Source organism: Canis lupus, chromosome 4 (genome assembly GCF_003254725.2).
Source record: "Canis lupus dingo isolate Sandy chromosome 4, ASM325472v2, whole genome shotgun sequence".
Lineage (NCBI taxonomy): Eukaryota > Metazoa > Chordata > Mammalia > Carnivora > Canidae > Canis > Canis lupus.
In genome coordinates, this window is record NC_064246.1 from 40,564,650 (window position 1) to 40,589,938 (window position 25,289).

At 46.8% G+C, this 25,289-nt stretch overlaps 1 protein-coding gene and 1 long non-coding RNA gene across 14 annotated transcripts in view; one reads left to right on the forward strand and one right to left on the reverse strand.

The window, feature by feature from the left end:
• Positions 1–25,289, forward strand: part of STK10 (serine/threonine kinase 10) — a 112,572-nt gene that overhangs the window by 81,763 nt on the left and 5,520 nt on the right. Inside the window, exons 9-18 of one of the 2 annotated variants that reach the window (XM_035715150.2) lie at positions 1,043–1,588; positions 4,252–4,382; positions 9,802–9,925; positions 10,335–10,514; positions 14,356–14,448; positions 17,545–17,674; positions 19,381–19,505; positions 20,920–21,108; positions 21,613–21,738; positions 23,860–23,993. In XM_035715150.2, the coding sequence (XP_035571043.1) occupies positions 1,043–1,588; positions 4,252–4,382; positions 9,802–9,925; positions 10,335–10,514; positions 14,356–14,448; positions 17,545–17,674; positions 19,381–19,505; positions 20,920–21,108; positions 21,613–21,738; positions 23,860–23,919 (1,704 nt within the window). In that variant the 3' untranslated portion in view covers positions 23,920–23,993. Of the gene's footprint in view, positions 1–1,042; positions 1,589–4,251; positions 4,383–9,801; positions 9,926–10,334; positions 10,515–14,355; positions 14,449–17,544; positions 17,675–19,380; positions 19,506–20,919; positions 21,109–21,612; positions 21,739–23,859; positions 23,994–25,095; positions 25,210–25,289 lie in introns of those variants that run through there. The other variant, XM_025434245.3, reaches the window with a different exon arrangement.
• Positions 8,488–25,289, reverse strand: part of LOC112651236 (uncharacterized) — a 60,449-nt gene continuing 43,647 nt past the window's right edge. For 6 of the 12 annotated variants that reach the window (XR_007410232.1, XR_007410235.1, XR_004815026.2 and 3 more), the window contains 2 exons: positions 25,071–25,273; positions 15,864–17,709 (listed from right to left, as the gene is read on the reverse strand). This is a non-coding gene — a long non-coding RNA (uncharacterized LOC112651236). Of the gene's footprint in view, positions 10,752–11,092; positions 11,235–15,863; positions 17,710–21,596; positions 25,274–25,289 lie in introns of those variants that run through there. The other 6 variants (XR_007410237.1, XR_003130682.3, XR_007410233.1 and 3 more) reach the window with 6 other exon arrangements.

Consider the following 25,289-nt stretch of genomic DNA (forward strand, 5'->3'; position numbering starts at 1 on the left):
ACTTGCTTTTGGAAGCTTCCATAACCAGAGTTAAAAACACAGCCATTAGGACCCGAGGGAACGCTGTGGTGTGATTCCATTAATAACAAATTTGAAATCAAGTAAACTAACCTATAACATTTTTTTTTTAAGATTTTATTTATTTATTCATGAGAAACAAAGAGAGAGGCAGAGACACAGGCAGAGGGAGAAGCAGGCTCCCCGCAAGGAGCCTGATGCGGGACTTGACCCAAGGATCACTCCCTGAGCCAAAGGCTCAACCGCTGAGCCACCCAGGCATCCCTAACCTATAACACTTTGAGATAAAAGTCAGGACAACTATCATGTCAAGGGGAGGAACAGACATAAGTGGGGGTCTCCGAGGCGGTGGTGTTCCACTCCTGAAGTGGAAGGTGGCTGTGTGGGTGCTTGCTTTATTCATTCATTGCATGTTTGTATTTTATTCTCAGAAATGGGTGTTCTATTTCATAAAGGCAATGTTTCCAGTACTTACCAACCCCCAAAAGCTCTAAAAACCAAACCAAACCAAAACTTTAAAAACTTAGTGGCTACCAGGCCGAATCTAGCCCCTGAATAGTTTTGGTTTGGTTTTTATGCAACTAAAAACAAAACAAAACTAAAAATTTGAATTAGTTGCCATCTAAAAATCAGGTGGTGGCAAATAAAAATCCAGATTCTAGCTTGTCTTAAAAAATTGGAAGTTCTGTCTCCAGGGGACCCATTTTCTCACATTGTCATAATTAGCTGGAACCGAGTAGCCACTGCCACCTTTAGATGGCATGAACCATCCAGCTGGCCACAGTTGCCTCCACTTGTAGGAGAAATAACAAGTATTAAATAACCTCAAAACAAGTAATAATTTTATTGTCGGCTATGTAGTAGGGAGTAGTGAGGACTGTGGCTCACTGGAGAGGGGTAAGTACCGGACTTCTTGGCCCTGGCCTACTTCGCTTTGCGAGTGTCTGACTTTCTGGCCCTACTGCATCTCTGACTCTTGTCTTAGACGTAAAATAACATGATCTTGACTCTTTTATCTTCCTAGCCTCTGGGGGATCATACTCGAGACTCTTCTGAGGTGAGCCAACTGAGTCTCAATACCGACAAGCCTGTCAAAGAATCCTCCCTCACCCCACTGCCACCCAGTCAGCCTCAGGACAATGTGAATGGGCCCAGCCAGCCCTCCGGGGACAGATCCCTCCAAACCACCAACCCCCCAGATGTGGCTCCTGGAAATGAGAATGGCCTGGCAGTGCCAGCACCCTTCCGGAAGTCCCGGCCATTGTCAATGGATGCCCGAATTCAGGTGTCCGAAGAGAAGCAAGTCGCTGACCGGGACGGGGACCTCAGTCCGGCAGCCAACAGGTCCCAAAAAGCAAGCCAGAGCCGTCCCAACAGTAGTGCCCTGGAGACCTTGGGTGCCGAGAAGCTGGCCAACGGCAGCCTGGAGCTCCCCACCCAGGCAGCCCTGGGCCCTTCCAAGAGGGACTCAGACTGTGGCAGCCTCTCCACCTCCGAGAGTTTGGACTACAGTACCTCCCTGTCAGCTGACCTGTCCCTGAACAGAGAAACAGGCTCTCTCTCCATCAAGGTAATGCTACCTCTTATACCACAGATTTGGAACTAGAGTGCTGCAGGTTGTTCTGCTGCCCTGTTTTTTTTTTGTTGTTGTTGTTGTTTTTTGTTTTTTAAGATTTTATTTATTTATTCATGAGAGACAGAGAGGCAGAGGGAGAAGCAGGCTCCATGCGGGGAGCCCGATCCGGGACTCAATCCCAGGTCCCCAGGATCACACCCTGGGCTGAAGGCAGACGCTCAACTGCTGAGTCACCCAGGCATCCCCTGTTTTGGTTTTTGAAAGCATTTAGTGGCCGCCTTCCATTTTAAGTGGTTCATGGGGATTATTTTTCTTTAAAGAGCTTTGAGCTCAGTTAGTAGTGTAATCACCAGACTATCAGTTCAGTCTGGGGTTTAGTCAGGCCAGGCAGTTGGCTCAGGTTGAAATTTCAGTTTGTGTATCTGCTTAAATTGGGTTAGGTTAAAGGCCCTGGTGAAGTTTGAGAGAGAGAAGTCTGGGAGTGAAGTTCCCTTATTTGGGGGTCAGCCTTGTGATGCAGCTCTGACTGGTAGATTTCAGTTATAGGGAGTGGGTGTAAAGCCCTCGGGTGGGGGCTTTCTGGAGGTGGGTAACATTGTGAATGACAATAGCTGCTGTGCCTGAAGGCTCAGCATGGAGGCCGACACTGTGAAGTGCTTTAAAGAAAATGGAGGCTCCTTCATCATCTCAACGTACAGATGAGCAAACGGAGGCTTAAGTGGAAGGTGGAGAGCTGGTCAGACCCACAGACGTGCTCTGAACCCCACGTGCCATTCTGCTTTCCCAGGGGATGCCTGGCTGCCTCCTCAGGAAGGGCTGACCCCTCCCCTGCCCACATGGATAAATCTCAGGATGTTCTTGAACTCACTCCTGGCCACTTGACCAGGCCACGCTGAAGGTCATCCAACCAAGGCTGATTTTAGGGAAGATACTATATCGTTTTGTTTTTTTCTCCCATTGTTTACTTGGTGGAAACCACACAGTAGAGACTCAAAAATGTTTGCTAAACGAAGGGAAGTGAAAGAAGGAAAAGCAGCCCGCCAGCCCGCCCAACAATGAGCTTCAGAAACAGAAAGCACAGTTCTAATGTGTTACCAGGACAAGCACAGACAGTGGCTCTTATGTACAGGCCCATCATCTTCCTTAAGACAGATAACATGTCCTTTTTCTACTTAGAAAAACAACAACATTAAGCGAGAAAAAAAAAATTAAGCAAAAAAAAAAAAAAAAAAAGGTAATAAAAAATAGAGGCCAGAGCAGGGTCTCCCCTGCCTGTTCTTAAGGGTGTTGAGAACATTCCTTTGCTGGCTGACTGGCAGTGAGTCTGGGAACACGGCTGCTCTGATGAGTCCATGGGCTGCGTCAGCACCCCTCAGAGAGATGAGGAGCCTGTTACCTCAGGGAGTAGTTGTAGTGTGGGGGCTGTAGCCCTCAGCCTCCTTTCTTCCCTGCCACTCCCCACTTCTCACTGTTAGTCCTGAGTTGAGCTGTAGGGTGCATGAGCTGGGTACTATAGGGAGATGAGAGTCGGGTATGGCTGCTCAGTGCCTGTGGGGTCTGCATCCCCTGAGCGAGGTGCCAGGAGAAGAGGTGGAAGCCTGGGGGGTAAGGGGTGGGGGGGTGGGAGGCTGAGCCCTCAGGGAGCAAGGACTGGTTCTTGGTCGTGGCTGAGCAGGAGTAGGGGTTCCAAGCACACTTTGAAGGGATGAAGACTTAATGCAGTATGCCACCCTGGCCTGCCCTATTTTTTCTAGCTGGAAGGTCCTTGGGCCAGTTTTGGAAAGCAGGGCTGGGCTACACCAGGAAGGGCCTTGGAAGCCAGTTGAGATCAGAGTGGGAGACACTATGATGACTGCAGTGCAGGCGCTCAGGCTCTCACCTGAATCAGGGCCAATTTTCAGAGGGTATTTGAACATCCCTGAGTCCTGGCAGCACTCTATAAGCAGTTGCATCTGAAATGTGTGATTATTTACAGGAAAAGATAAAAATTATGAATAATTTCACGATGACTCCAGATGAGTGTGGCCTCCTGTAGAGTTCAGGTCCACTCAGGTTTGGCTTCCAGATCAGTTACCAGCTTCAGTTTTCTGAGTTCTTTGGATTTGGCACTGTGGGTAAGAGATTGTGGTCTGCAGATATAAATATAAATAAAATATTTATTTTATTTATAAATACCAAATACTGAACAGCTGCCATGAGCTGGGCTCTGTGCTATGTCCCCCACGTGTTCTCTCACTGTATCTTTGTAACCACTATGGGAGGTAAGTACTGTGACTCTCTTCCTCCACAAGTTTAGGAAGCTGAGGCTTGGACAGGACAAGGGACTTGCTCAGGGTCACAGAGCCAGTAGATGGTAGAGGAAGGATTAGAACCTGGTTCTCTGTGATGCCATGTCCTGTGTGTGAGTGTGTTGGCAGCCAGGTGTGGGGCCGAGGTGGGGCAGTGTTCGAAGGCCATGATCGAGGGAGCAGAAGAGGTAAGCTCATACACTCAAGACCCCAAGTTGAGAAGCTTGAGGCAAGAGGAGGAGGATGGACAGCTATGTTCTATCTGGATGTTGAGGCTGTGGGGCCAGGAAGGCTGTGGGCCATGCCCTGTGTCACTCACAGATTCTAAGCTGAAATCCTGAGCTTTGCCTAATGATTCTACCCTGCCAGGACTCAAGATTGCACAATAAAACTCTCAAGAGGACACGCAAGTTTGTGGTGGATGGCGTAGAGGTGAGCATCACCACCTCCAAGATCATCAGCGAGGATGAAAAGAAGGATGAGGAGATGCGATTTCTCAGGCAAGCCTGGGATGGGCCACTGATGGTGGTAACGGGGTGGGGGTTTGGTGAGAGGTAGGGGTTGTAGGTTCTTTTGGCTAGAGAGCTGTCCGTCTACAGCATGAAGTGAGGGATCAATGACACAAAAGGCAAATAAATGGTTTTGCTCTTGCATTCCCCAATCCACCCATCCATTCATCTGCCTACCCACCTATTTACTCATCCACCTTTCTATCCATCTCCCTACTTTTTTTTTTTTATTTATGATAGTCACACACACACAGAGAGAGAGAGAGAGAGAGAGAGAGAGAGAGAGGCAGAGGGAGAAGCAGGCTCCATGTACCGGGAGCCCGATGTGGGATTCGATCCCGGGTCTCCAGGATCACACCCTGAGCCAAAGGCAGGTGCTAAACTGCTGCGCCACCCAGGGATCCCCTCCATCTCCCTATCTATCCACACACTCATCTACCCACCATTCCTCCACTCACCCACTCTCTCATCCATCCATCCTCTCACGTACCCCACCCACCCACTCATCTGTCTCTCCATCCATCTACTCACTCACCCACTCATCTACTAACCCAACTACTCATCCATCCATCCGCTCACCCACTCACCCACCCATCCGTTGACTCATCTACCCACTCATCCACCCACCCATCCATCCACTCACCCATCTGCCTACCCACATATCCATCTATCAACCTATCCACCCACTCCTCTATTCACCCATCCATTCATCTACTCATTCACCCACCCATCTACCCACCCACCTGTCCATCAGTGCACCTACCTATGTATTTAACCCATCTCCCAGGTTGGGGAATGTGGTAGTGATCCAGATAGTTGAGGCTATTGCCATTATAGAACTTATATCTAAATGGACCAACACATGATACACAAGGTAATCCCCAGTTGTGGTACATGCTGCGAAGGAAGTAATGGGTGATACAATAGCGAGCCCCTGGGTTGAAGGAGGCTGCTCTGTGTGTGGGAAACCCTGAGTGGAGTGGCTGGGGGACACAGAGCAAGGCTAAGGCCTGAGGAATGACTGCCAGGTTTGTTTAGGAAGCTGAGAGGATATAGGGCTGGAGTGTGGAGTGTGAGGCCAGAGGTCACGTAGACCTGTGGGTCAGGGTGGAGGAGTGTGAATTTTCTCCCAGGTACAGCCAGAGTGAAATAGTTGGAGAGTGACTGGCTCTCATGTCACTTTTGAAAGATGGCTCTGGCAGCTGCATGAGTGTGGGTTGTAGAGGGGTAACACTGACATAGGGTGACAGGGAGACCCTGCCTGGGACAGTAGGGCTGTAGGCGTGGGCTGGGGCAGTGGCTGGGAGAGGGAAGAAGTAGACAGTTCAACATACATCTTGGAGGCAAAACAAGTGAGACTGGTGAGGGAGGAGAGTGTGAGGCACAGCTCTCTGCTGGAAGCCATCTTTGTGCTTTGGAGGTGCTCAGGCCCCCTAACAGCCCTCCTCAGGGAGACCCTATTTCCCCCATTCTGTAAACGAGGAACTGTTTCTTGGCAGTTAAGTTACTTGCCCTGGGCCACCCAGGTGAGAAGGTAGGGTTGCAATTCTAACTCCATCTGCCTGTGTGACAATTCTACTAGGCTTCCACTAGACCCAAAGCTTCCTGGGGCTACCAGGGCTGGGGACTTAGCACTCAGGGAAGCCTTGGAGCCACAGAGATCTCTTAGGGCCAGGCCTTTGCAGGGTAAATTCATTATTAGTTTGAACAACATTTCTAGAATATGGAACACATTTATATTTTTAAAAAGCACAAGCATTCCAAAGCCAAATGGAAGCAATTTTAGATGCTCTGGGGCACTTTCCCCCTCTGGGGACAACAGAGATGAGAGGTTGATTTTTCATCAGTGGCATTTCTGCATGAATACATGTACACGTGTATACACACACACACACACACACACACAAACACACACACACAGGCATCCTCATCATGTGGGCTGGAGGGCTCGGGACAAAGGGCAAGAGGATGGTTGCTCTTGGAGGATGGCACCACCATCCATTTTCATGTCATCTGGGAGGCGACCTCCTCTCCTAAAGCTTCAGACGTCAAGGATCAAATTTCCTTTCTGTCATCTCCTCTCTAGGCAGCCGAGGTTCCTGGGTTGAAATTCTAGATCTACCATACCCCATCTAGAATGGACGCCTTCTGGCTCTGGCCCTTGAGGTCTGAAGCTTTTCTTGTTTGCCTGTCACAGTCTGGAGGGAGGGCCGAGTGTCCTGTATACTTGGCTTGGCTTCTGGGCCGACGGCTGTGCAGGGGTGTGGAAGGCTCCCATCGTTCACCTGGCTGTTGCCTGCTACCCCCCACCCCGGCCTTCATGGATGCTAGGATTTCCAGGGAATTGGGCCATGCAGGACTTTGAACCATGTGATCAGGTCTTCACTCTCCCAAATTGAGACTTCTAGGTCAGAGTTCCCTTTTTCCCCTAAAATTGCTGCTCCCAGTGCATTCCTTCTAGAAGACATCAGCCTGTCTCTCAGCCTGCCTTCCCTTGTGAGAGCTCAGGTGGGGCAAGGAGGTAGTTGTTAGAGGTAGTTGTTAGAACCTGACCGCCCACCTTATTTTGTATGCCTTTGCTTTTTGGTCAGGTGTTCTCTGAGCCTTAGTTTCTCTGGAGTCAGGAATTTCTAATAAGATTAAAAAATATATTTATTTGAGAGAGAGGACTTAGCAGGGAGAGGGTCAGAGGAAGAACCAGGCTCCCGTTGAGCAGGGAGCCTGACACAGGGCTCAATTCCAGGACCTTGAGATCAAGACCTGAGCTTGGGCAGCCCTGGTCACTCAGTGGTTTAGCAATGCTGTCAGCCCAGGGTGTGATTCTGGAGACCTGGGATCGAGTCCCAAGTCAGGCTCTCTGCATGGAGCCTGCTTCTCCCTCTGCCTGTGTCTCTGCCTATGTCTCTCTCTCTGTGTGTCTCTCATGAATAAAAAAAAAAAAAAAAAAAGACCTGAGCCAAAGGCATATGCTTAATTGACTAAGCCACCACCCAGATGTCCCTGGAGTCAGACTTCTTTTCTTCGTTAACACTCTCAACCTTCTCACTGCCCAAAGAGCAGAGGCTCAAATGGAAGCTTCTTTATGTGGCTGTGGAATGTATCTCTGGTTTTCCAGAGACCAGGCAGCCTTTGCCTCTTCTTTCTTATGACCACTGTCCATCAGCTACCACTTAGGAGCAAACAGCAAGTTTTACCACTTGGTGACCATGTCTGCGCTGGCCAGGGAGCCCCAGTAGGCATCACCGGATTTAACCTTCAAAGAACCTGGGAGGAAAAAACAAAACAAAACAAAAAACAAAGAACCTGGGAGGTAGACATTATCTGTGCATTTTACAGATGCAGGAAGAGAGGCGTAGAGATTAAGTGATTGCCTGAGGGCACCCAGCCGAAGGTCAGCAGCCCTAAGATTCACACAAGGTCCCTCTGACCCCTGAGAGTGTGCTGGCCCCTTTCAGGTAGTATGTGGGGAGCAGATGGACTCTGGCCTAGAACAGGACATGGGCCTCATGGACTCATCCTGAGAGGCTGCCAAGGAGCCCTGATTCATAGTTAGGATCTCAAGTTCTTTCTACATCATTTTCTTTTCTGTTGACATAAATGATACTTATACTTATTAATCTTTAATGGATTTGCCCAGAAAGAAATATAGTTAACGCTTTGGAGTTTGTCTTGTAGTTATTTCTTTTGTGAATAAACACATACACATATGGACAATATACTTCTTACAAAAATAAGGTATACTGTGTGGTTTGGGCCAAATTTTTATTGTATTGACACTTTTTTTTTTTAAGATTTTATTTATTTATTCATAGAGACAGAGAGAGAGAGAAAGGGGCAGAGGCACAGGCAGAGGGAGAAGCAGGCTCCATGCAGGGAGCCCGACATGGGACTCGATCCAGGGTCTCCAGGATCACACCTCAGGCTGCAGGTGGCGCTAAACTGCTGCGCCACCAGGGCTGCCCTGTATTGACACTTTGAATAGGTAATATAATGTCATGGTACAAAATTAAAAAAAAAAAAAAAAAAAAAGCAAAAAAAGAAAAAGGTAAACAGTGAAAAATCTCCCTTCCATCCTTTCCTGCTAGGCATCTAGTTCCCCTCTCTCTGTTAATATTTTATGGTGTAATCCTTTTTTTTTTTTTAAAGATTTTATTTATTTATTTGAGAAAGAGCAGGAGAGTACAAGTAGGGGAGTAACAGGCAGAGGGAGGTGTCAGCAGCTCACTTTTTTCATTTAGAAATCATTCCGTATCTGTTCATAAAGAATTGTTATATTTTTTAAAAGAATTATCTCATTTTTAATAGATGTTTTTCCATGTAATTACATATTTTCTAAAACTTGATTTTTTTCATGGTTGTGTACACAAAATTAACATCAGATGGATACATATTAACTTATTTGACTAGACCTATATGATTGACATTTAAGTCATTTCCAGTTTTGGACTATTATAAATGATTTTTTTTTCTTTTTTTTTTTTTTATAAATGATTTTTTAATGGATATCCTTATTCAGTTTTGTGCATTTGTGAATACTTCTTAGAATAGATATCTAGAAATGGAAATACTATGTTAAAAGGTATGAACTTATTACCAGTTATCCTCTAGAATGTGCCAGTCTAGGGATCCCTGGGTGGCGCAGCGGTTTGGCGCCTGCCTTTGGCTCAGGGCGTGATCCTGGAGACCCGGGATCGAATCCCACATCGGGCTCCTGGTGCATGGAGCCTGCTTCTCCCTCTGCCTGTGTCTCTGCCTCTCTCTCTCTCTCTGTGACTATCATAAATAAATAAAAATTAAAAAAAAAAAAAAAGAATGTGCCAGTCTATAACAGCACATATGAAAATATCAATTGTCCCATACTCGACTTTTATTTTATTTTATTATTATTTTTTAAAGATTTTATTTATTTATTCATAGAGACAGAGAGAGAGAGAGGCAGAGACACAGGCAGAGGGAGAAGCAGGCATCATACAGAGAGCCTGACATGGGACTCCATCCAGGGTCTCCAGGATCACGCCCTGGGCTGCAGGCGGCGCTAAACCGCTGCGCCACTGGGGCTGCCCTACTCTTGACTTTTTAATGAAAATGGAATTTTTAGTTTGCACCTCATATCTGTATTAGGTATATAAAATTAAATAGTTTTAAATTTTCTTTTTGCTTTTTGTTTCGTGTCTATTCCTGTTTTGTGTTCCTTTTGAAAAGTAGGCTACTCCTGTTTTTCTTAGAAATTTGTAAGCACTTCTTATACATTGATTATCAATGTTTTGTCTGTCAATAAATGTCAAATTAAGCATGAATTCTAGCCATGCTTCTGCCCCAGACTTATATGATGCTCTTCCACATTCTGGCCTTCAGTATCTCTAGCCTGGAGTTATGTGATCTCTGACCTCCACATGCTTTCACCCTTCAGGCGCCAGGAGCTCCGAGAGCTTCGGCTGCTCCAGAAAGAAGAACATCGGAACCAGACCCAGCTGAGCAGCAAGCATGAGCTGCAGCTGGAGCAGATGCATAAACGTTTTGAACAAGAAATCAATGTGAGTGTGAGAAAGGATGGGTCCCCGGAGGGCTTCTTGCTTCATGTTTTCTTTAACGGCAGTAGAGAGCCCTATTCCTTTGGTTTCCTGGTCTCATGAGGCATTGACTTGTACACACAGAATCTTACAAAGGTCCCAGTGCTTTTTTAGGTCATATGGGAGGATCTCCAGAGGGACACTAACCTTTGTTGAGTAACATATTAGAATTTGCAAGGTAGATGGTCTGATCTCCCTTTTGCACATGAAGAAACAGAGACTCACAGAGGTTAGGTGACTTGTCCCAGGTCACACAGCAAAGAGGTGGATGAGTTTGGATTCAAACCCAGGTCTGAAGATAAGCTCTGGGCCCCACCATCTTCCTTCCAGGTATAAAGTAACTTTGCTGAATTTCTCTTTCTGCTCCTTCCAGACCAAGAAGAAATTCTTTGACACAGAGCTGGAGAACCTGGAGCGTCAGCAGAAGCAGCAAGTGGAGAAGATGGAGCAAGACCATGCTGTACGCCGCCGGGAGGAGGCCAAGCGGATCCGACTGGAGCAGGATCGGGACTATACCAGGTTCCAGGAGCAGCTCAAACTGATGAAGAAGGAGGTGAATATGTGTGGGGTGGAGGCTGGGGGGGTCTAGGTTGCAAGTGATCCATATTCCAGCTGAGCCCCATTTTAGCAATAGAGAGAATTTTGGGGAGCTTGTATACCTGAAAAGTTCACATCCATGTGTCTGGATTTACGTGTTCCAGCTGTACCATGAGAGGCCATGTCTCTGTCATTTGGGCTTTGCTTTCTTGTATTGAGTAGGTACCCAGGCAGTTTCCTGGACATCTCCCAGCTGAAAGAGAGCAGGGGAAAAGGAAAGGATGGTAGCCCAGGGGCATCTGAGATGCTTTCACCAGAAAGGGGGAGCTTGTGCTAGGTGGCAGATACACACATCCTCTGTGTCCTGCCCTCCCTCTCCCAAAATAGCAGTCCCCTAGTTGGCATCCACACGGCTCTTTTCTTTCCTCTCCCAGCTGGAAGAGGAAGTGGGGGGAGGTGGCAAAGAAGTAGATGGTCCTGAGACAAAGGTAGACAAATTTCCCGGCTGGCCCTGGGGAAGGGCATCTGGGTCCCAAAGAACAGCCCACACCTCCCTCTGTGGAGCCTGCCACATACTTACTAGGCCATACTTACTAGGCCATTCCTAGTGTCCAGATGAACAGCCTCCAAGGGTGGTCTGTGGTGCTGCGGGCCTCAGAGCCCAGCTCCCGGATTGCAGTGCATGGGTATGACATTTGTTGTATCCAGGGGGCCTCAGGCAGCTGCAGGGGCAGAGCTGGGGTGAGAAAATAAAAACTACTGCAAAATATGCACAATGAACAGAATGTTAGCTACTTAAAGTCAGGATCCATCAGGGTCAGGATTAGGGTAAGGTGAGGAGTTTGAGTCCTGCAAATATACGGCTGGATCCTGTCTATTTTAAATTTTGATATTCATCATGATCTTGTGGCATGAATTTTGATATTTTTAAATGTAATTTATCTTGATTACTGAGGTTTATGGTATTCTCTTTTATGTCTGAGGTGAGTGCCTTGCTGGCCTTACCCTGTTCCTGGCCCCCCTGCAGAGAGCCGGGCCAACGGGTTGGGGTATGATGCTGATACAGGCTCGGGAGTCAGGCCTGGTTCTTTGTCTTGGGTCTGGATCACTACCTGTGCTGAGCTTTGGACAGGCAACTTTCCTGAGTCCTCTAAGTAAAGCAAGAGCTTTTTAGCAGCTCCTTTTTTTTTTTTTTTTTTTTTTTTTTTTTAAAGTATCCACATGTACTGCACTATGTTGGATGCTGGAGGTACTGAGCAAAATACATAGGGACCCTACTCTCAAGATGCTGTTCACTGCCATGGAAGTCAGTTGTTTTGGGCCATTATAGGTGTGTATTTTTATACCTGTCTCTCCTTTCTTCCTGGCACTCCCAAAACATGAATATTACACCTTTGGTATTTTCCTGTAAGTCCTTAAAGCTTTAGTCTTTAAAATCCTTTCTCTCTGTTGTTCATATTGCATATTTTTTATTACTTGGTCTTCAAGTTCAGGGGCCCCTCTGTCACCTCCACTCCACCCCAGCTCTATCCAGTGTTTTCTGTATTTAGTGTCAGAGGCTGTATTGTTTTTTACTTGTCTCTTTTTTTAAAGATCTTATTTATTTTAGAGAGGGAGAGAGAGAGAGAGAGAGCATGCATGCACATGTATGTGGGAGGGGCAGAGGGGAGGGACAGACTCTATACTGACCGTGGAGCAATGCAGGGCTCAATCCCAGGACCCTGAGATCATGACTTGAGCCAAAACCAAGGTCAGATGCTTAACCAGCTGAGCCACACAGGCACCCCTCTTCTCTTTTTTTTTTTTAGGGTTTGTATTTTTCTATGGTAATATTCTCTCTTTCTGTTAATCTCAAGTATGTTTATCTTCACTTGATGGAGTGCGGTTATAATGGTTGCTTTAAAGTTTTTTGTCTGATAATTCCAATGTCTCTATCATCTTGGAATTAGCATGTGATGAATTTGTCTTTGAAAATTGGTCACACTTCCTGGTTCTTTGTATGGAGAGTGATTTTGGATTGTATCATAGACATTCTGAATGTTACAGTCTGTAGACTCTGGGTCCTGTTACAATCTAGAGAATGTGACTTCTTTGTTTTAGCAGGTAGTCTGATCCTGTTAGGTTCTGACCACAGGTTCTGTCTTAGCTTCTGTGGGTGGTGGCTCCAATCATAGTGTGGTTTTCAAAGTTCCTGCTATACTGTTTCAGGTCTCTTTGGCCCTGCTCAGCTCGGGGCGACTTGAGATGTGTGTGGGCTCATGCACAGAATTAGGGTTCCCCTCCTGCTGCCACCTTCTCTCTGGCATTCTTCCCACACACTCTGACCTACACAAGCCCCCTTTTCCTGGTCCTCTGGCCAGAACATGAGGTTTCTTACAGAGTTTTAGGTACCTTTCCCACTGCATCACTGTGTGGGTCTGAGATTGGTGCAAAGCCAGGAGAGCAAAAGGAAAAAAATTAAGAAACTAAAAAATTGAGACTCGCCCCTCTCCTGGCCCCTTCTACAAGTTTTGACTCCTCTTATGGTCACATGTTTTTTGTTTACTTTTCAGAGCCCTCAGGTAGTTGCTTTTGGTATTTTATCCAGAGTTTTTCACTGTAGTCAGCAGGAGAGAGAGGCTGCTTTGGCTTATACTCACCATGCCAGAAGAACTCCCCTGGAATGTTCTTTTGATCATGGACAGTATTTTTTCACCAGCTGCTCCTAAAAACCCTGTCAGTGAGTTTTGGGGTGTCAGGCACCTTAAAGGTGTGGACTCCTCAGAACTGTCTGAGGAACTCTGGGTGCCTTAGAGAGAAATGTCATGCATCTCTTCTCCCTTTTCTGTCATAAAAGACAGAAGCCCACTTCCAGCTGGCTTGAGAACACTTAGTGGCCTCTGACCAGGAGGGCAGACGTGTCATGAGGAATCCTTCCTTTTCATGTTTTGGCATTGCTTCCTGACATGGATCTTCGTCTCAGGCAGGCCCCTCCAGGGTGGCCCACTGTGGCCCCCATCCTTCGAGTTTACAACCCCAGATGATGGTGGCTTTCCTTGATAGTTCAAGCACACATCATAAAGCTCTCAGTGGCCAGCGAGGGTCATATGCTCATCTCTGACTAGTCCCCGAGGCCAGGGCTGGGAATATGGTGGAGGACTGCCTGCATCATTGCCCAGCCTAGCATCGGGGTGCGGTGGGGGCTGTCCACTCCACCTGCACCTCAGGAGCTGGGGAGATGGGACATAAAGTGTGCATTCTTTTTTTTTTTTTTTTTTAATTTTTATTTACTTATGATAGTCACACAGAGAGAGAGAGAGGCAGAGACACAGGCAGAGGGAGAAGCAGGCTCCATGCACTGGGAGCCCGACGTGGAATTCGATCCCGGGTCTCCAGGATCGCGCCCTGGGCCAAAGGCAGGCACCAAACCGCTGCGCCACCCAGGGATCCCCTAAAGTGTGCATTCTTAATCAGGGAGAGGGCACCCCTAAGGGGATAAAAATATCTTTGCTTATTATAGTGGTTTAGCAGATTCATGGTTTGTCTGTGGGGTTAATATTTCATAGGGGTGGGTGATTAGGAAGAAAATGTCTAGAAAGACTTGTAAGGGGACAGTAATGAAAAAAGGTTGAGAAAGGCTGCCCTGAAGGAAAGGGAGGTGCTGCCATGAGAAGGGAGCATGGTACCAAGCAGCCAAAAGCTGTATCTCTTTGCTCTGGGGGGACCAAAACCAGAGCCAGCTGCAGACAGGAGTAGGCCAGCGGGGGCTACCTGTCAGAGGGGCTTGATGGAGAGTGGGGTTGGGGGCCAGTGTCTAGGAAGCTGAACCTTGTCTTTGGTCTCCCTGACCCAGCCACTCTCTGCTGTTTCTGGTGCAGGTGAAGAACGAGGTGGAGAAGCTCCCCAGGCAGCAGCGGAAGGAGAGCATGAAGCAGAAGATGGAGGAGCACGCACAGAAAAAACAGCTTCTCGTGAGTCCTTGCCCCACCTCAGTCAGGGAGTAGAGGGGTTGGAGAGTGACAGTGACCATGAATGATCAAGTTCTCCCTCGGTCTATGCGCATGCTTTGGTCCTTGAATACCCATCTCTTATTTTGAGTGCTTAAATCCAGCTGATCCTTATTAGCACCTCCCCCATGCAGCCTTTCTTGATTGCTCTCACTCCAGCTGGAAGTGAGCTCCCCTGCTTCTGGACACCCCAGCCCTTACATCTACCTTCTCCAAAGCATTTAGTGACTCCTGCCTTGTCTTAGGGTTGTTTGTATGTCACATCTCCTTGAATAACCCAGTATATCCACCTGCCCACTTGGCATCTTTTGGAATCTCAGATGTCAAACCCATGATCTCCCAGACGCAGCTCTACTGTATTCTGAGGGGATCACTGTCTTCCATCCTGCTGCTAGGCCAGAAACCTTGTCATTCCTGGCACCTCCTTTCCCTCTAACCCTTTATCATCTTCTAAAGCGTGGACTTTTTTTGTTTTTTTAAAGCTCCAAACTATCTTTGGATATTTCCACTTGGTCAGCATCTCTGACTCCCTAGCCATAGTCATCTTTTGCCTGGACTGCTACAGTAGCCTCCCAGCTAGTCTGCTTCCTCTCTTGATCTCCTGCAGTTTTCTCTCCCACCAGCCAGTGTGATCAATATGAATTCCAAATCTGATCATGTCACCTTCTCCCATAGCCTTGTGTCTTGAAAACCTTCAGCAGCTCCCACTTTGCCAAAAGGCCTCCTCATGTGCTTACAAGGCCCTGTGGGTCTGGCCCCTGCCAGCCTCTCCCAGCTCATCTAAGTCCACTCTACCTCAGCCTCACCAGTCTTCTCTGTGGCCCTTGTCAGACCACATGCTCCTTTTTCTCCCACTTGGGAATCTCTACATTTTGCTTTTGCTGTTCCCGAATGTACACTTAAAAATGCTTTGTATATTATCTGGTTGAGCATTCATGGCTTACCAGGGTAGGTGCTATTTGTTTTTCCATTTGCAGAGGAGGTGACTCTGCAGTTAGCAGTATGGGGCATGGCCCCAAACTCAGTCTGTCTCCAGACTGTGTTGTCTCCAGAGAACACTGTCCTACAACCTGTCCCTTGATACTATGATCAGAAAAAGAATTCAGGGCTGGGGAGGATCGGGGAGACGGCTCCTATCCCCACACGGAGAGAGCAGATTGGTTCTTTAAGGAGGCCATTTTGGCAGTGGCATCTAGAGACTAATCCTGAGGATAAATCATCAGAGAGGCTCATAAACAGCTACCAGAGTGTGAAGAGCAGCACCGTCTAAAATAGAGACTATCTGGAAACAACCTATTAGGTATTGGGTGAGTAAGCTATGATACACCTGGGCCATGAAATATTTTCAGCCATTAAAACTCATTTGATAGCAGATTCCATTATGACATGCAGAGGTATTTTTAATTTTTAAAAATAACAGTAAAATAGGGGCATGTGGGTGGCTCTGTTGGTTAAGCATCTGCCTTTGGCTCAGGTTGTGGTCCCAGGGTCCTCGGATTGAGCCCTGTGTTGGGCTCCCTGCACAGTGGGGAGCCTGCCCTCTCCTTTGCTGGTAAACAAATAAAAAATTACGGTAAAATAGACATAATTTAGCATCTTAACCATTTTTAAGCATACAGTTCAGTGATACCAGTATATTTACACCATCATCTAAACTATCCCTATCACCCAGCATCTCTAGAACTCTTTATCTAGCAAAACTGAAACCCTTCCAGTTAAACAGGAACACCCATGATACCCCTCTCCTGGTCCCCAGGAACCACCATTTTACTTTGTCTCCACAAATCTGACCTCCTATACGTGGGATCATATTTTGGCCTTCTGTGTCTGGTTTATTTCAATTAACATGTCCTCGAGATTCACCCATGTTGTAGCACATCTAAGAATTTCATTCCTTTTCAGAGCTGAGTAATGTTCTGCTGTGTATTTATACCACAGTTTGTGTCTGTACTCTTTTGTCTGTGGATACCTGAGTTGTTTCCATCCCATAGCTATTGTGAATAATGCTGTTACTGGGACACCCGGGTGGCTCAGCGGTTAAATGCCTGCCTTCAGCTCAGGGCGTGATCCTGGAGTCTGGGATCGAGTCCCACATCGGGCTTCCTGCATGGAGCCTGTTTCTCCTCCCTCTGCCTATGTCTCTGCCTCTCTCTCTGTGTCTCTTGTGAATAAAATAAAATCTAAAAAAAAAAAAATCCATTAAAAAATAATGCTGTTACAAACATTGGTGTACAACTCTCTAAGTCCTTTTACATAATTTTTGTGAAATAATAGATGTAAACATGTTTATATAGATAGACTAAAACCACCTCCTGGGTGATAGGATGTATGGGGATTTTTGTTTCTACTTATGTGTTCCCTAAAGTTTGTAGATTTTAATTTTTAATTCATTATTATGGGAAATTAAAAACATAAGCAGAAAGAGGTACAGTAGGAACCCCCTCTTACCCATCACCTGATCTCAGGAATTAGGAACTCCTGTCCACTTACTCCTCCAATATTCTGTATTATTTTGAATCAAATCCCACACATCATATCATTTCACCTGCAAATATCTCAGTATGTATCTCTAAAAAAAATCCACAGTACTGGGACACCTGGGTGGCTCAACAGTTGACCATCTGCCTTCGGCTGAGGGTGTGAACCCAGAATCTGGGATCGAGTCCCACATCGGGCTCCCTGCGAGGAGCTGCTTATCCCTCTGCCTATGTCTCTGCCTCCTCTCTCTCTGTCTCTCATGAATAAATAAATAAATCTTTAAAAAAATCCACAGTAATATAAACATACCTAAAATTTAAATATTTAACAATAATTGCTTAATGACATATTTGCAGTTGAGCCATTATTTACATTTCCAATTGCCTCATGATTTTTTTCCTATTTGATGTTTGAATCAGGGTCCACATAAAGCACACATACAGTTGGTTGATGTGTCTATAAGTTTCACATTTCCCCTACATATGTTTTCTTTGCTGCTCATGATGAATTCTTCTGTAATAACAGTAGAGGTCGAGATGCTGAAGCCAGTGCTGAAGGTCTGCCCTCCTCTCTCCCACACAGGACCGAGACTTCCTGGCTAAGCAGAAGGAGGACCTGGAGCTGGCGATGAAGAAAATCACTGCTGACAACAGGCGGGAGATCTGTGACAAGGAGCGCGAGTGTCTCACTAGGAAGCAGGAACTCCTTCGAGGTGGGTGCCAGAGAGCAGGCAGGTTCTTCTTCATCCTAAAACCAAATAGCATCCTTCAGGGCAAAACATGGGGACAGCCCCTACTGAAGTCAGCAGTGAGGCTCAAATACCAGTTGTCACCGACATTACTTGACATTATTCCTGATGTTGAGGAAAGAAGCAAGCAAGTAAAGTGACGCAGAGTAAGTAGAAATTGTAAATAAGTATGCTGAGTGAATGGGGATGGGGACAGAATTGAGCCCCTTACTATAGCTATCACGTATTGAGAGACTGCTTTGCCAGGCCGTGTGCCAGTCTTCATGGCCCAGTCTCTTTGAATCTTCACCTTCACACAACAAGGCATTTTTGTAGATGAGGAAACAGAGACTTGCAGAGCCACTATGCTTTGCCTGGGGTTGCTCGGCCCATGAGTGGGTGGTAGAGTGGGCCTTGAATGTGGATCTCCTCTTGAAGCCGAGCTCCTTACTACCCTGGAGTGGTAGCAAGGTACCTCTGACAGGTTGTACTCTGGCAGGTCCTTCACAGCATGAGACCTTTCAGAGACAACCCCAATGCAGGCTACTCCTAGAGGGAGGGCAAAGGAACTCCTGGGGAAGGAGGGCTTCTGTATTTGGAATCTCTGGGATAGAGCTCTGAAGGGCAGTAGGGCTTAGGTTTTTCTATAGCCCCAGTTTTATCTCCTCTATGCCTAGCAAATGTTTGGTGTGGTTTTGTGGAGTGTTCAAAGAAAGCGGCCTTTAAATGGCCCAAAATCTGTTATGTTTAAAACAATTGGATGGATGAAAATTTGAGTTTGATGCCTATGGGCTTTTGAGCCACCAGTCCAGCCTGTTGTGAAGAAGTAAACACCATAGGGCCAATGTACAAGCATCGTCTCTGGCTTACTGCGACAATGAATAAGCTTCAGCCAGGGCTGTGATGGCCAATGCAGCTAAGCAGTGTATACCCCTTAGTACTTGGGTGTGGGGGAGTAAAATGGGGTCCTTGATGTTCTGAAGAGCCACAGATGTTTCAGGAAAGCCGTCATTTTCTATTTTTGTCCCATGATGTCTGGAAGAACCACTCTACTTTTGGGACAGTGGTTCTGATTTTGGTCAGAAATCCAAATCACTGTTCTGATGTACTGTGGGTAGTTACTGGTTTTCACAGATCAGGAATGCAGTGAAATAAACTGACCATTTTAGTGGCTTGAGCACAACCCACTCTGTGTCTTGCAGGGCATGAGGTCTTCATCTGACACCAGCTCACTGCCTGTGGCTGAGCAGAGGATTAGTTAACAGACTTCAAATCAGAAAATCCCAGATACTGCTGTCTCAATAATGTATATATAAGGGATGTGCAGTGGCCAAGAGGGTCTCACCTATTTTCCAAAGGAGGAAATAGTGACAAGAGGGCTGTCCTATCTTCTTCACGGGGTTACATGAGCCCTTCCCAACACTGAACATAAACATGTCTCCCAAGAACATTTCTCTCTGTGGTACGGTTGGCAGAGGCAGGAGCTGAGGCCTGGATAGCATCTGCTACCTGTCCCAAATCCTAGTGAATCAGCTGGGTTCCAGCCTAGGTCTCTGGTTTCTCTGGCTGCTGACTCCAGTCACTTCCTGGTGTACCACACTGCGGGGAGCTATCATCTGATGCAGAGCAGGGCAGGGCCGGGCCCAATGGGCTCTGGCCGTTAGCATCTCATCAGGCCTCATCCTTCACAGACCGGGAGGCAGCCCTGTGGGAAATGGAGGAGCATCATCTGCAGGAGAGACACCAGCTGGTGAAACAGCAGCTCAAAGACCAATACTTTCTCCAGCGGCATGAGCTATTGCGCAAGCACGAGAAGGTGAGGTCCTTGGCTGGGCAGGGCACCAGGGCTGCCACCAAAAGATGTCGTGGCACTGTGAGGCCACACCGTCTTGGGGTGCTACTTGAGTACCATCTGTGCTCCCAAGAGGAGCCAGGTGTTGGTCATGGTGAGGCCTGGGGAAGTTCCTGGGGGATGTCCTGCCTCAGGTGGAGGGGCCAGGAATAGGGGAAACTGAGCAGGGAAGCAGATGGCGGCTCATGCAGTGATTGAGACATCTTAGGGTGTCTTTCCATTTTCCCCCTTATCTCTCTCTTTCACATACATTCCCTCAGATTACTTTTAAACTTAAACACCCCCTCTGGCTTCCTCTGCCAGGAAGCCTTCCTTCCTGAAGGCCACCTAAGACCAGGCAAGGGCCCCTGCTCTGTGTGGCCAGAGCACCTTCTACTTCTGTGTAGTTTCTGTCTTGGTTTGATCCCCTTAGTGGGAACAGAGACAGAGAACCAAGGTCTGGATGTATGGTCAGTGGCTAATTATAATTCCTAATCTAAATGCAATGATGGCAGTCAGCATAGGGCTGTGGTGGTTCTGAATAAGGGTGCCCAACCTGGCTAGGAAGTCAGGGGAGGCTCCTTGGAAGAGGTGATGGTCTTGTCAAGTTTTGGAATACAAATAGGTGTTATGTGAAGAAAAAACTCAAATTTGTTAAAACTTTTAATTGACACCCGCCATCAAGAATGATGAACCATTGCGGCACCTGGATGGCTCAGTGCTTGAGCATGTGCCTTTGGCTCAGGTTGTGATCCCAGGGGTCCGGGATCTAGTCCTGCACTGGGCTCCTTGCAAGGAGCTCCTGCTTCTCCTTCTGCCTATGTCTCTGTCTCTCTCTCCTTGTCTCTCATGAATAAATAAATAAAATCTTAAAAAAAAAGAATAACGAACCATCCCTGTTAGTGTACATTTTGCTCTGAGGTAGTAGCTTTAATGGCATGCCACCAGAGATTAGATGAGAAGGCATTTAGAAGGTGAATATCCAAAACATTAACAATAACAAAAAGTAACATTTTCTGTTCTTGCTTTAAAAATTAACAGTAGGGGATCCCTGGGTGGCTCAGTGGTTTAGTGCCTGCCTTCCGCCCAGGGCCTGATCCTAGAGTCCCAGGATTGAGTCCCACATTGGGCTTCTTACATGGAGCCTGCTTCTCCCTCTGCCTGTGTCTCTGCCTCTCTCTCTTTCTCTGTGTCTCTCATGAAAAAATAAATAAAATCTTAAAAAAATAAAAATAAAAATTAACAGAAGTAAAATGATACTAACTTTGCTCTGCTAAGAGCCACAGGGGGCCATATGGGTCCTGGGCTCCTGAGTTGAGTGTGGCAGCCTTGGGCCTCTCCTCACACCCCTGGGGCCCAGAGCACACTTGACCTCAGCTTCTGCTGGCTGTCCTCTCAGGAGCGGGAGCAGATGCAGCGCTATAATCAGCGCATGATAGAGCAACTAAAGATGCGACAGCAGCAGGAGAAAGCACGGCTGCCCAAGATTCAGAGGAGTGAGGGCAAGACACGCATGGCCATGTACAAGAAGAGCCTCCACATCAATGGCGCGGGCAGTGCCTCTGAGCAGCGCGAGAAGATCAAGCAGGTGGGGGCTCTGTGGGTGTATTAGCGTGGGGATAGATGCAGGCTTGGTGAGTCCTGAACCTTATGTAGTTGGGGAAATAGAAAATACCGGCTGCAGCACAGGGTCTTGGAAGCTGGGGTGCCAGTTACACCCTGGAAGCCTCATAAGCCCCACAGTGACGACCTCTGCCCCCTGCCCTGTTCAGATGCTAGTGCTTCAATCCTGTGGCTTCCTCTGCTGGCAAATCCCTTCCTCTCATCTGTCAAGCCCCTACTTGGATGTCACCCATGTGTCTTGGGGACACGGGAGTTGGTAGTCCTGGGCTCCTGTGATTCCTGTGTGGTAACAACATGATGTTGTGTCCCCACCAGCCTGGGTCTCTGCTCAGGCCATAGCCTGAATGGTATAGGGCACTAGGGCTGTGCACAAGCCAGACCCTCTGATGGGACCTTCCAGAACAGGGTGGAGGTGGGCCCCCCAGCCAGTCTGTGGCCCTCTGAGGCACTCACCCTCTCTCTGTTGCAGTTTTCCCAGCAAGAGGAGAAGAGGCAGAAGTCGGAGCGGCTACAGCAGCAGCAGAAACATGAGAACCAGATGCGGGACATGATGGCACAGTGTGAGAGCAACACAAGCGAGCTGCAGCAGCTGCAGGTACAGCCTTCCCTGCCCACCCGCCCCCGCCAAATCTCAGGCTGCCTCAGTTTCCCTCAGGGCAGTCTGCTCTCAGGGACCAAAGACTCTACAAATGGGGAAGGAGTCTCCTCAGAGGAGCTTGGGCGAAAAGTTTTAATCCTGCTGTGTAATGTTGGCCATCTCCTTCCATCACCTCCCAGGCTGTAGATCCTGTGTCCATAGAATGGGTATGAGGTGGGGGTGAGAATTCCTATTTTGTAAGATTGGAATGAGGCTTTGTAAATGAGATGACTGAGCTGAAAGTGCCTTGCCTGGGGCCTGGCAGTGGCATGCTGCTAGATTTTTTTGGTCATCACGGTGTCTTGGGACAGGGTATCCTCATATCCTAATACCAAAACCAGACATTACAGGTAAGGAAAAACAGCAAACCAATATCTCTCATAAACATGGATGCACAAATCCTCAACAAAATATTAGCATATTGTCTGCAACAACATATAAAAATAATTCTACATCATGACCAAGTGGGCTTTAATCTCAGGCTGGCTCAACATTCAAAAATCAATGTAGGGCAGCCCCGGTGGCTCAGAGGTTTAGTGCCACCTTCAGTCCAGGGCGTGATTCTAGAGATCCGGGATTGAGTCCCATGTCAGGCTCCCTGCGTGGAGCCTGCTTCTCTCTCTGCCTGTGTCTCTGCCTCTCTCTCTCTCTCTCTCTCTCTCTGTCTCTCATGAGTAAATAAATAATATATTAAAAAAAAATCAATGTAATCTGTAACATCAGCTGGCTAAAGAAAATGACATGATCCTATCAACAGATGCAGAAAAACCATGACAAAACCTAGCACTCATTCATAACACTCTCCGTAAACTAGGAATAGAGGGGAACTTCCTCAACTTGATAAAAAAACACCCACAAAATCCTATAGCTAATATCATCCTTAATGGCAAGAGGCTCAAAGCTTTCCCATTGAGATCAGGGAAGGGTATCCTGGTGTTGCCAACCTCTTGGTGACCCTTTCCCTAGGGAGATCCTGACCTCTTCAAGATTCCTGAGCTTGCCCCATACCTGAGGGGCACCACTCCAGGAGCTGGTACTTGGAACCCCCTTGTGGAGAGCAGGGCATTGCCATACCTGAAGGATGGGCCGGACTCCAATCTCTGTGATCTCAGGAAATTGCTCGGGCTATTGGACCACTTGTCAATTTCTGGACAGGCAGAGGTGTGGAGGAAAGATGACAGGCATTGAAGCCTGTCACGTAGGGACTCTGCCATTTGTCGCTATGTGAATTTTAGGCATCCCCCTCACCTTCTGCATCTGTTTTCCTATCCCTGCCTCATGAGATTAACTGGGAGGATTAACTGAGAGAAGCCATATAAAGTGCCAGGGTCCCAGCTCTCACAGGTTACAGGTACTCCATGCTGCTAGAGTACTGTTGTTTTTCTTTTTTTTTTCTTAAGATTTTTTTATTTATGCATGAGACACACACACAGAGAGGCAGAGACACAGGCAGAGGGAGAAGCAGGCTCCTCACAGGGAGCCTGATGTGGGACTCAATCCCTGGACTCAGGATCACTACCTGAGCCAAAGGCACACGGTCAACCACTGAGCTACCCAGGCATCCCCCTAGAGTACTGTTTCTAACTCCATCGATTTCTAAACTCTCCAAAGCCAGAGCTTGAAACTCAAAATGAAAATCCCCCAATGGGTCCCACTCTTCCAACCCAGTAGGGTTGAAGGCACTTTCCCCTTGCTTTATAAGCTCCTTATAAACTACAAGATTGATTCTTTGTGAGGAATCAACAGGGACTTGACTCTTTTGCCTGTGAGAAATTCTAGGTAAATTTTGTGAGGCAGATAACTTAGAGAACAGTAAAGTTGAGAGTGCCTCAGTCAGGTCCGTGTCTTCATCCTTACCACAGATCTCTTCTGAGGAAATGATACACAATACAGAAAATTATATAGTTGATATAAATATTTTTACATATAGATTATCTTAGTTCTGGCTTTTATAACAGAATACCAGTCTGGGTGGGTTAAACAGCAATTTATTTTCTCATAGTTTTGGAGCATAGAAGTCTTAAGGTCAGCTGCCCTGTGTGGTTTGGTTCTGATGAAGCCTCTCTTCCTGGCTTGCAGATGGCTGCCTTCTTGCTGCATCCTCACATGGCAGAGAGAAAAAGAAAGCTACGTATCTAGTGTCTCTTCTAAGGACACTAAATCCCATCATAAGGGCCTGACCTCCAGGATTTCATCTAAACTTAATTATTGGGATGCCTGGGTGGCTCTAGTTGAGTGCCTGCCTTCAGCTCAGGGCGTGATCCTGAGTCCTGGGATCGATTCCCACATCAGGCTCCCTGCATTGATCCTGCTTCTCCCTCTGCCTCTGTCTCTGCCTCTCTCTGTGTCTGTAATGAATCAATAAATAAAATCTTAAAAACAACAACAACAACAACAACAACAACTTATTTCCTAAAGGTCCCATCTCCAAATACCATCACACTGGTGATTAGAGCTTCATCAAAGGAATTTTGGGGAGACAGTTTAGTCCAAAGCACAGAGTACAGTGCTATTTAACATAGTGAAAATTGGGTTGCCTGGGTGGCTCAGTGGTTGTCTGCCTGCCTTCAGCCCAGGGCGTGATCCCGGGATCTGGGATCAAGTCCCACATTGGGCTCCTTGCGAGGAGCTTGCTTCTCCCTCTGCCTATGTCTCTGCCTCTCTCTCTGTCTCTCATCAATAAACAAGTCTTTTTTTTTTTTTTTTTTAAATAAAATAGTGAAAATTAAGAGCAACCTAAGTGACAAAAAAGTAGGGGAATGTGTAAGTAAATTTGATGAATCCACACTGGGATATTCTGTAGACATTAAAAATGATTATGAAAAATATTAATTGTTGTAGAAATGTTTATATTATAGTGTTAAGGGTAGGGGGGAAGCAGGTTTCAGGACTATATATACAGGGTGAGCCAGACAACATCTAGGACATCTAAATTTTTGCAGTGGTTGCCTCTAGTAGTGAGATTAGGGGACATTTTTATTTACTGCTAATAGTTTATTGTTTTGTTAAAAAGACCTATATATTCATGTTGAAAAATTCAAACAATGCAAAAAAGCACAGAGAAGGAAGCTGGAAATGACTGCAGATCCCATCATACAATAAGAACTGTTAACATGAGTATTCTGAAATATTCCTTCAGGCATCTCTTGGTATGTACATATTTATATGTATAGTTTCATCTAAGTTACAATCAAGGAGAAGAAATAATACATGAATAATGCTGGTGCCATCATGGCTACAGCATGAGGTATGTTTCAGCCCTCTGCATCTCTGTCTTCTGAGTTTCTTACCTGTTCTGCCTGAAATTTGTTCTAGAATGAAAAGTGTCACCTCCTGGTAGAACACGAAACCCAGAAGCTGAAGGCCCTAGATGAGAGCCATAACCAGAACCTGAAGGAATGGCGGGACAAGCTTCGGCCACGCAAAAAGGTAACCATGCCTGGGCTTGTGGACTTGGTGGTAGGTTCTTCTCCATGTTGAGTCCCAGGTCTGCCTAGGATGTGAATATA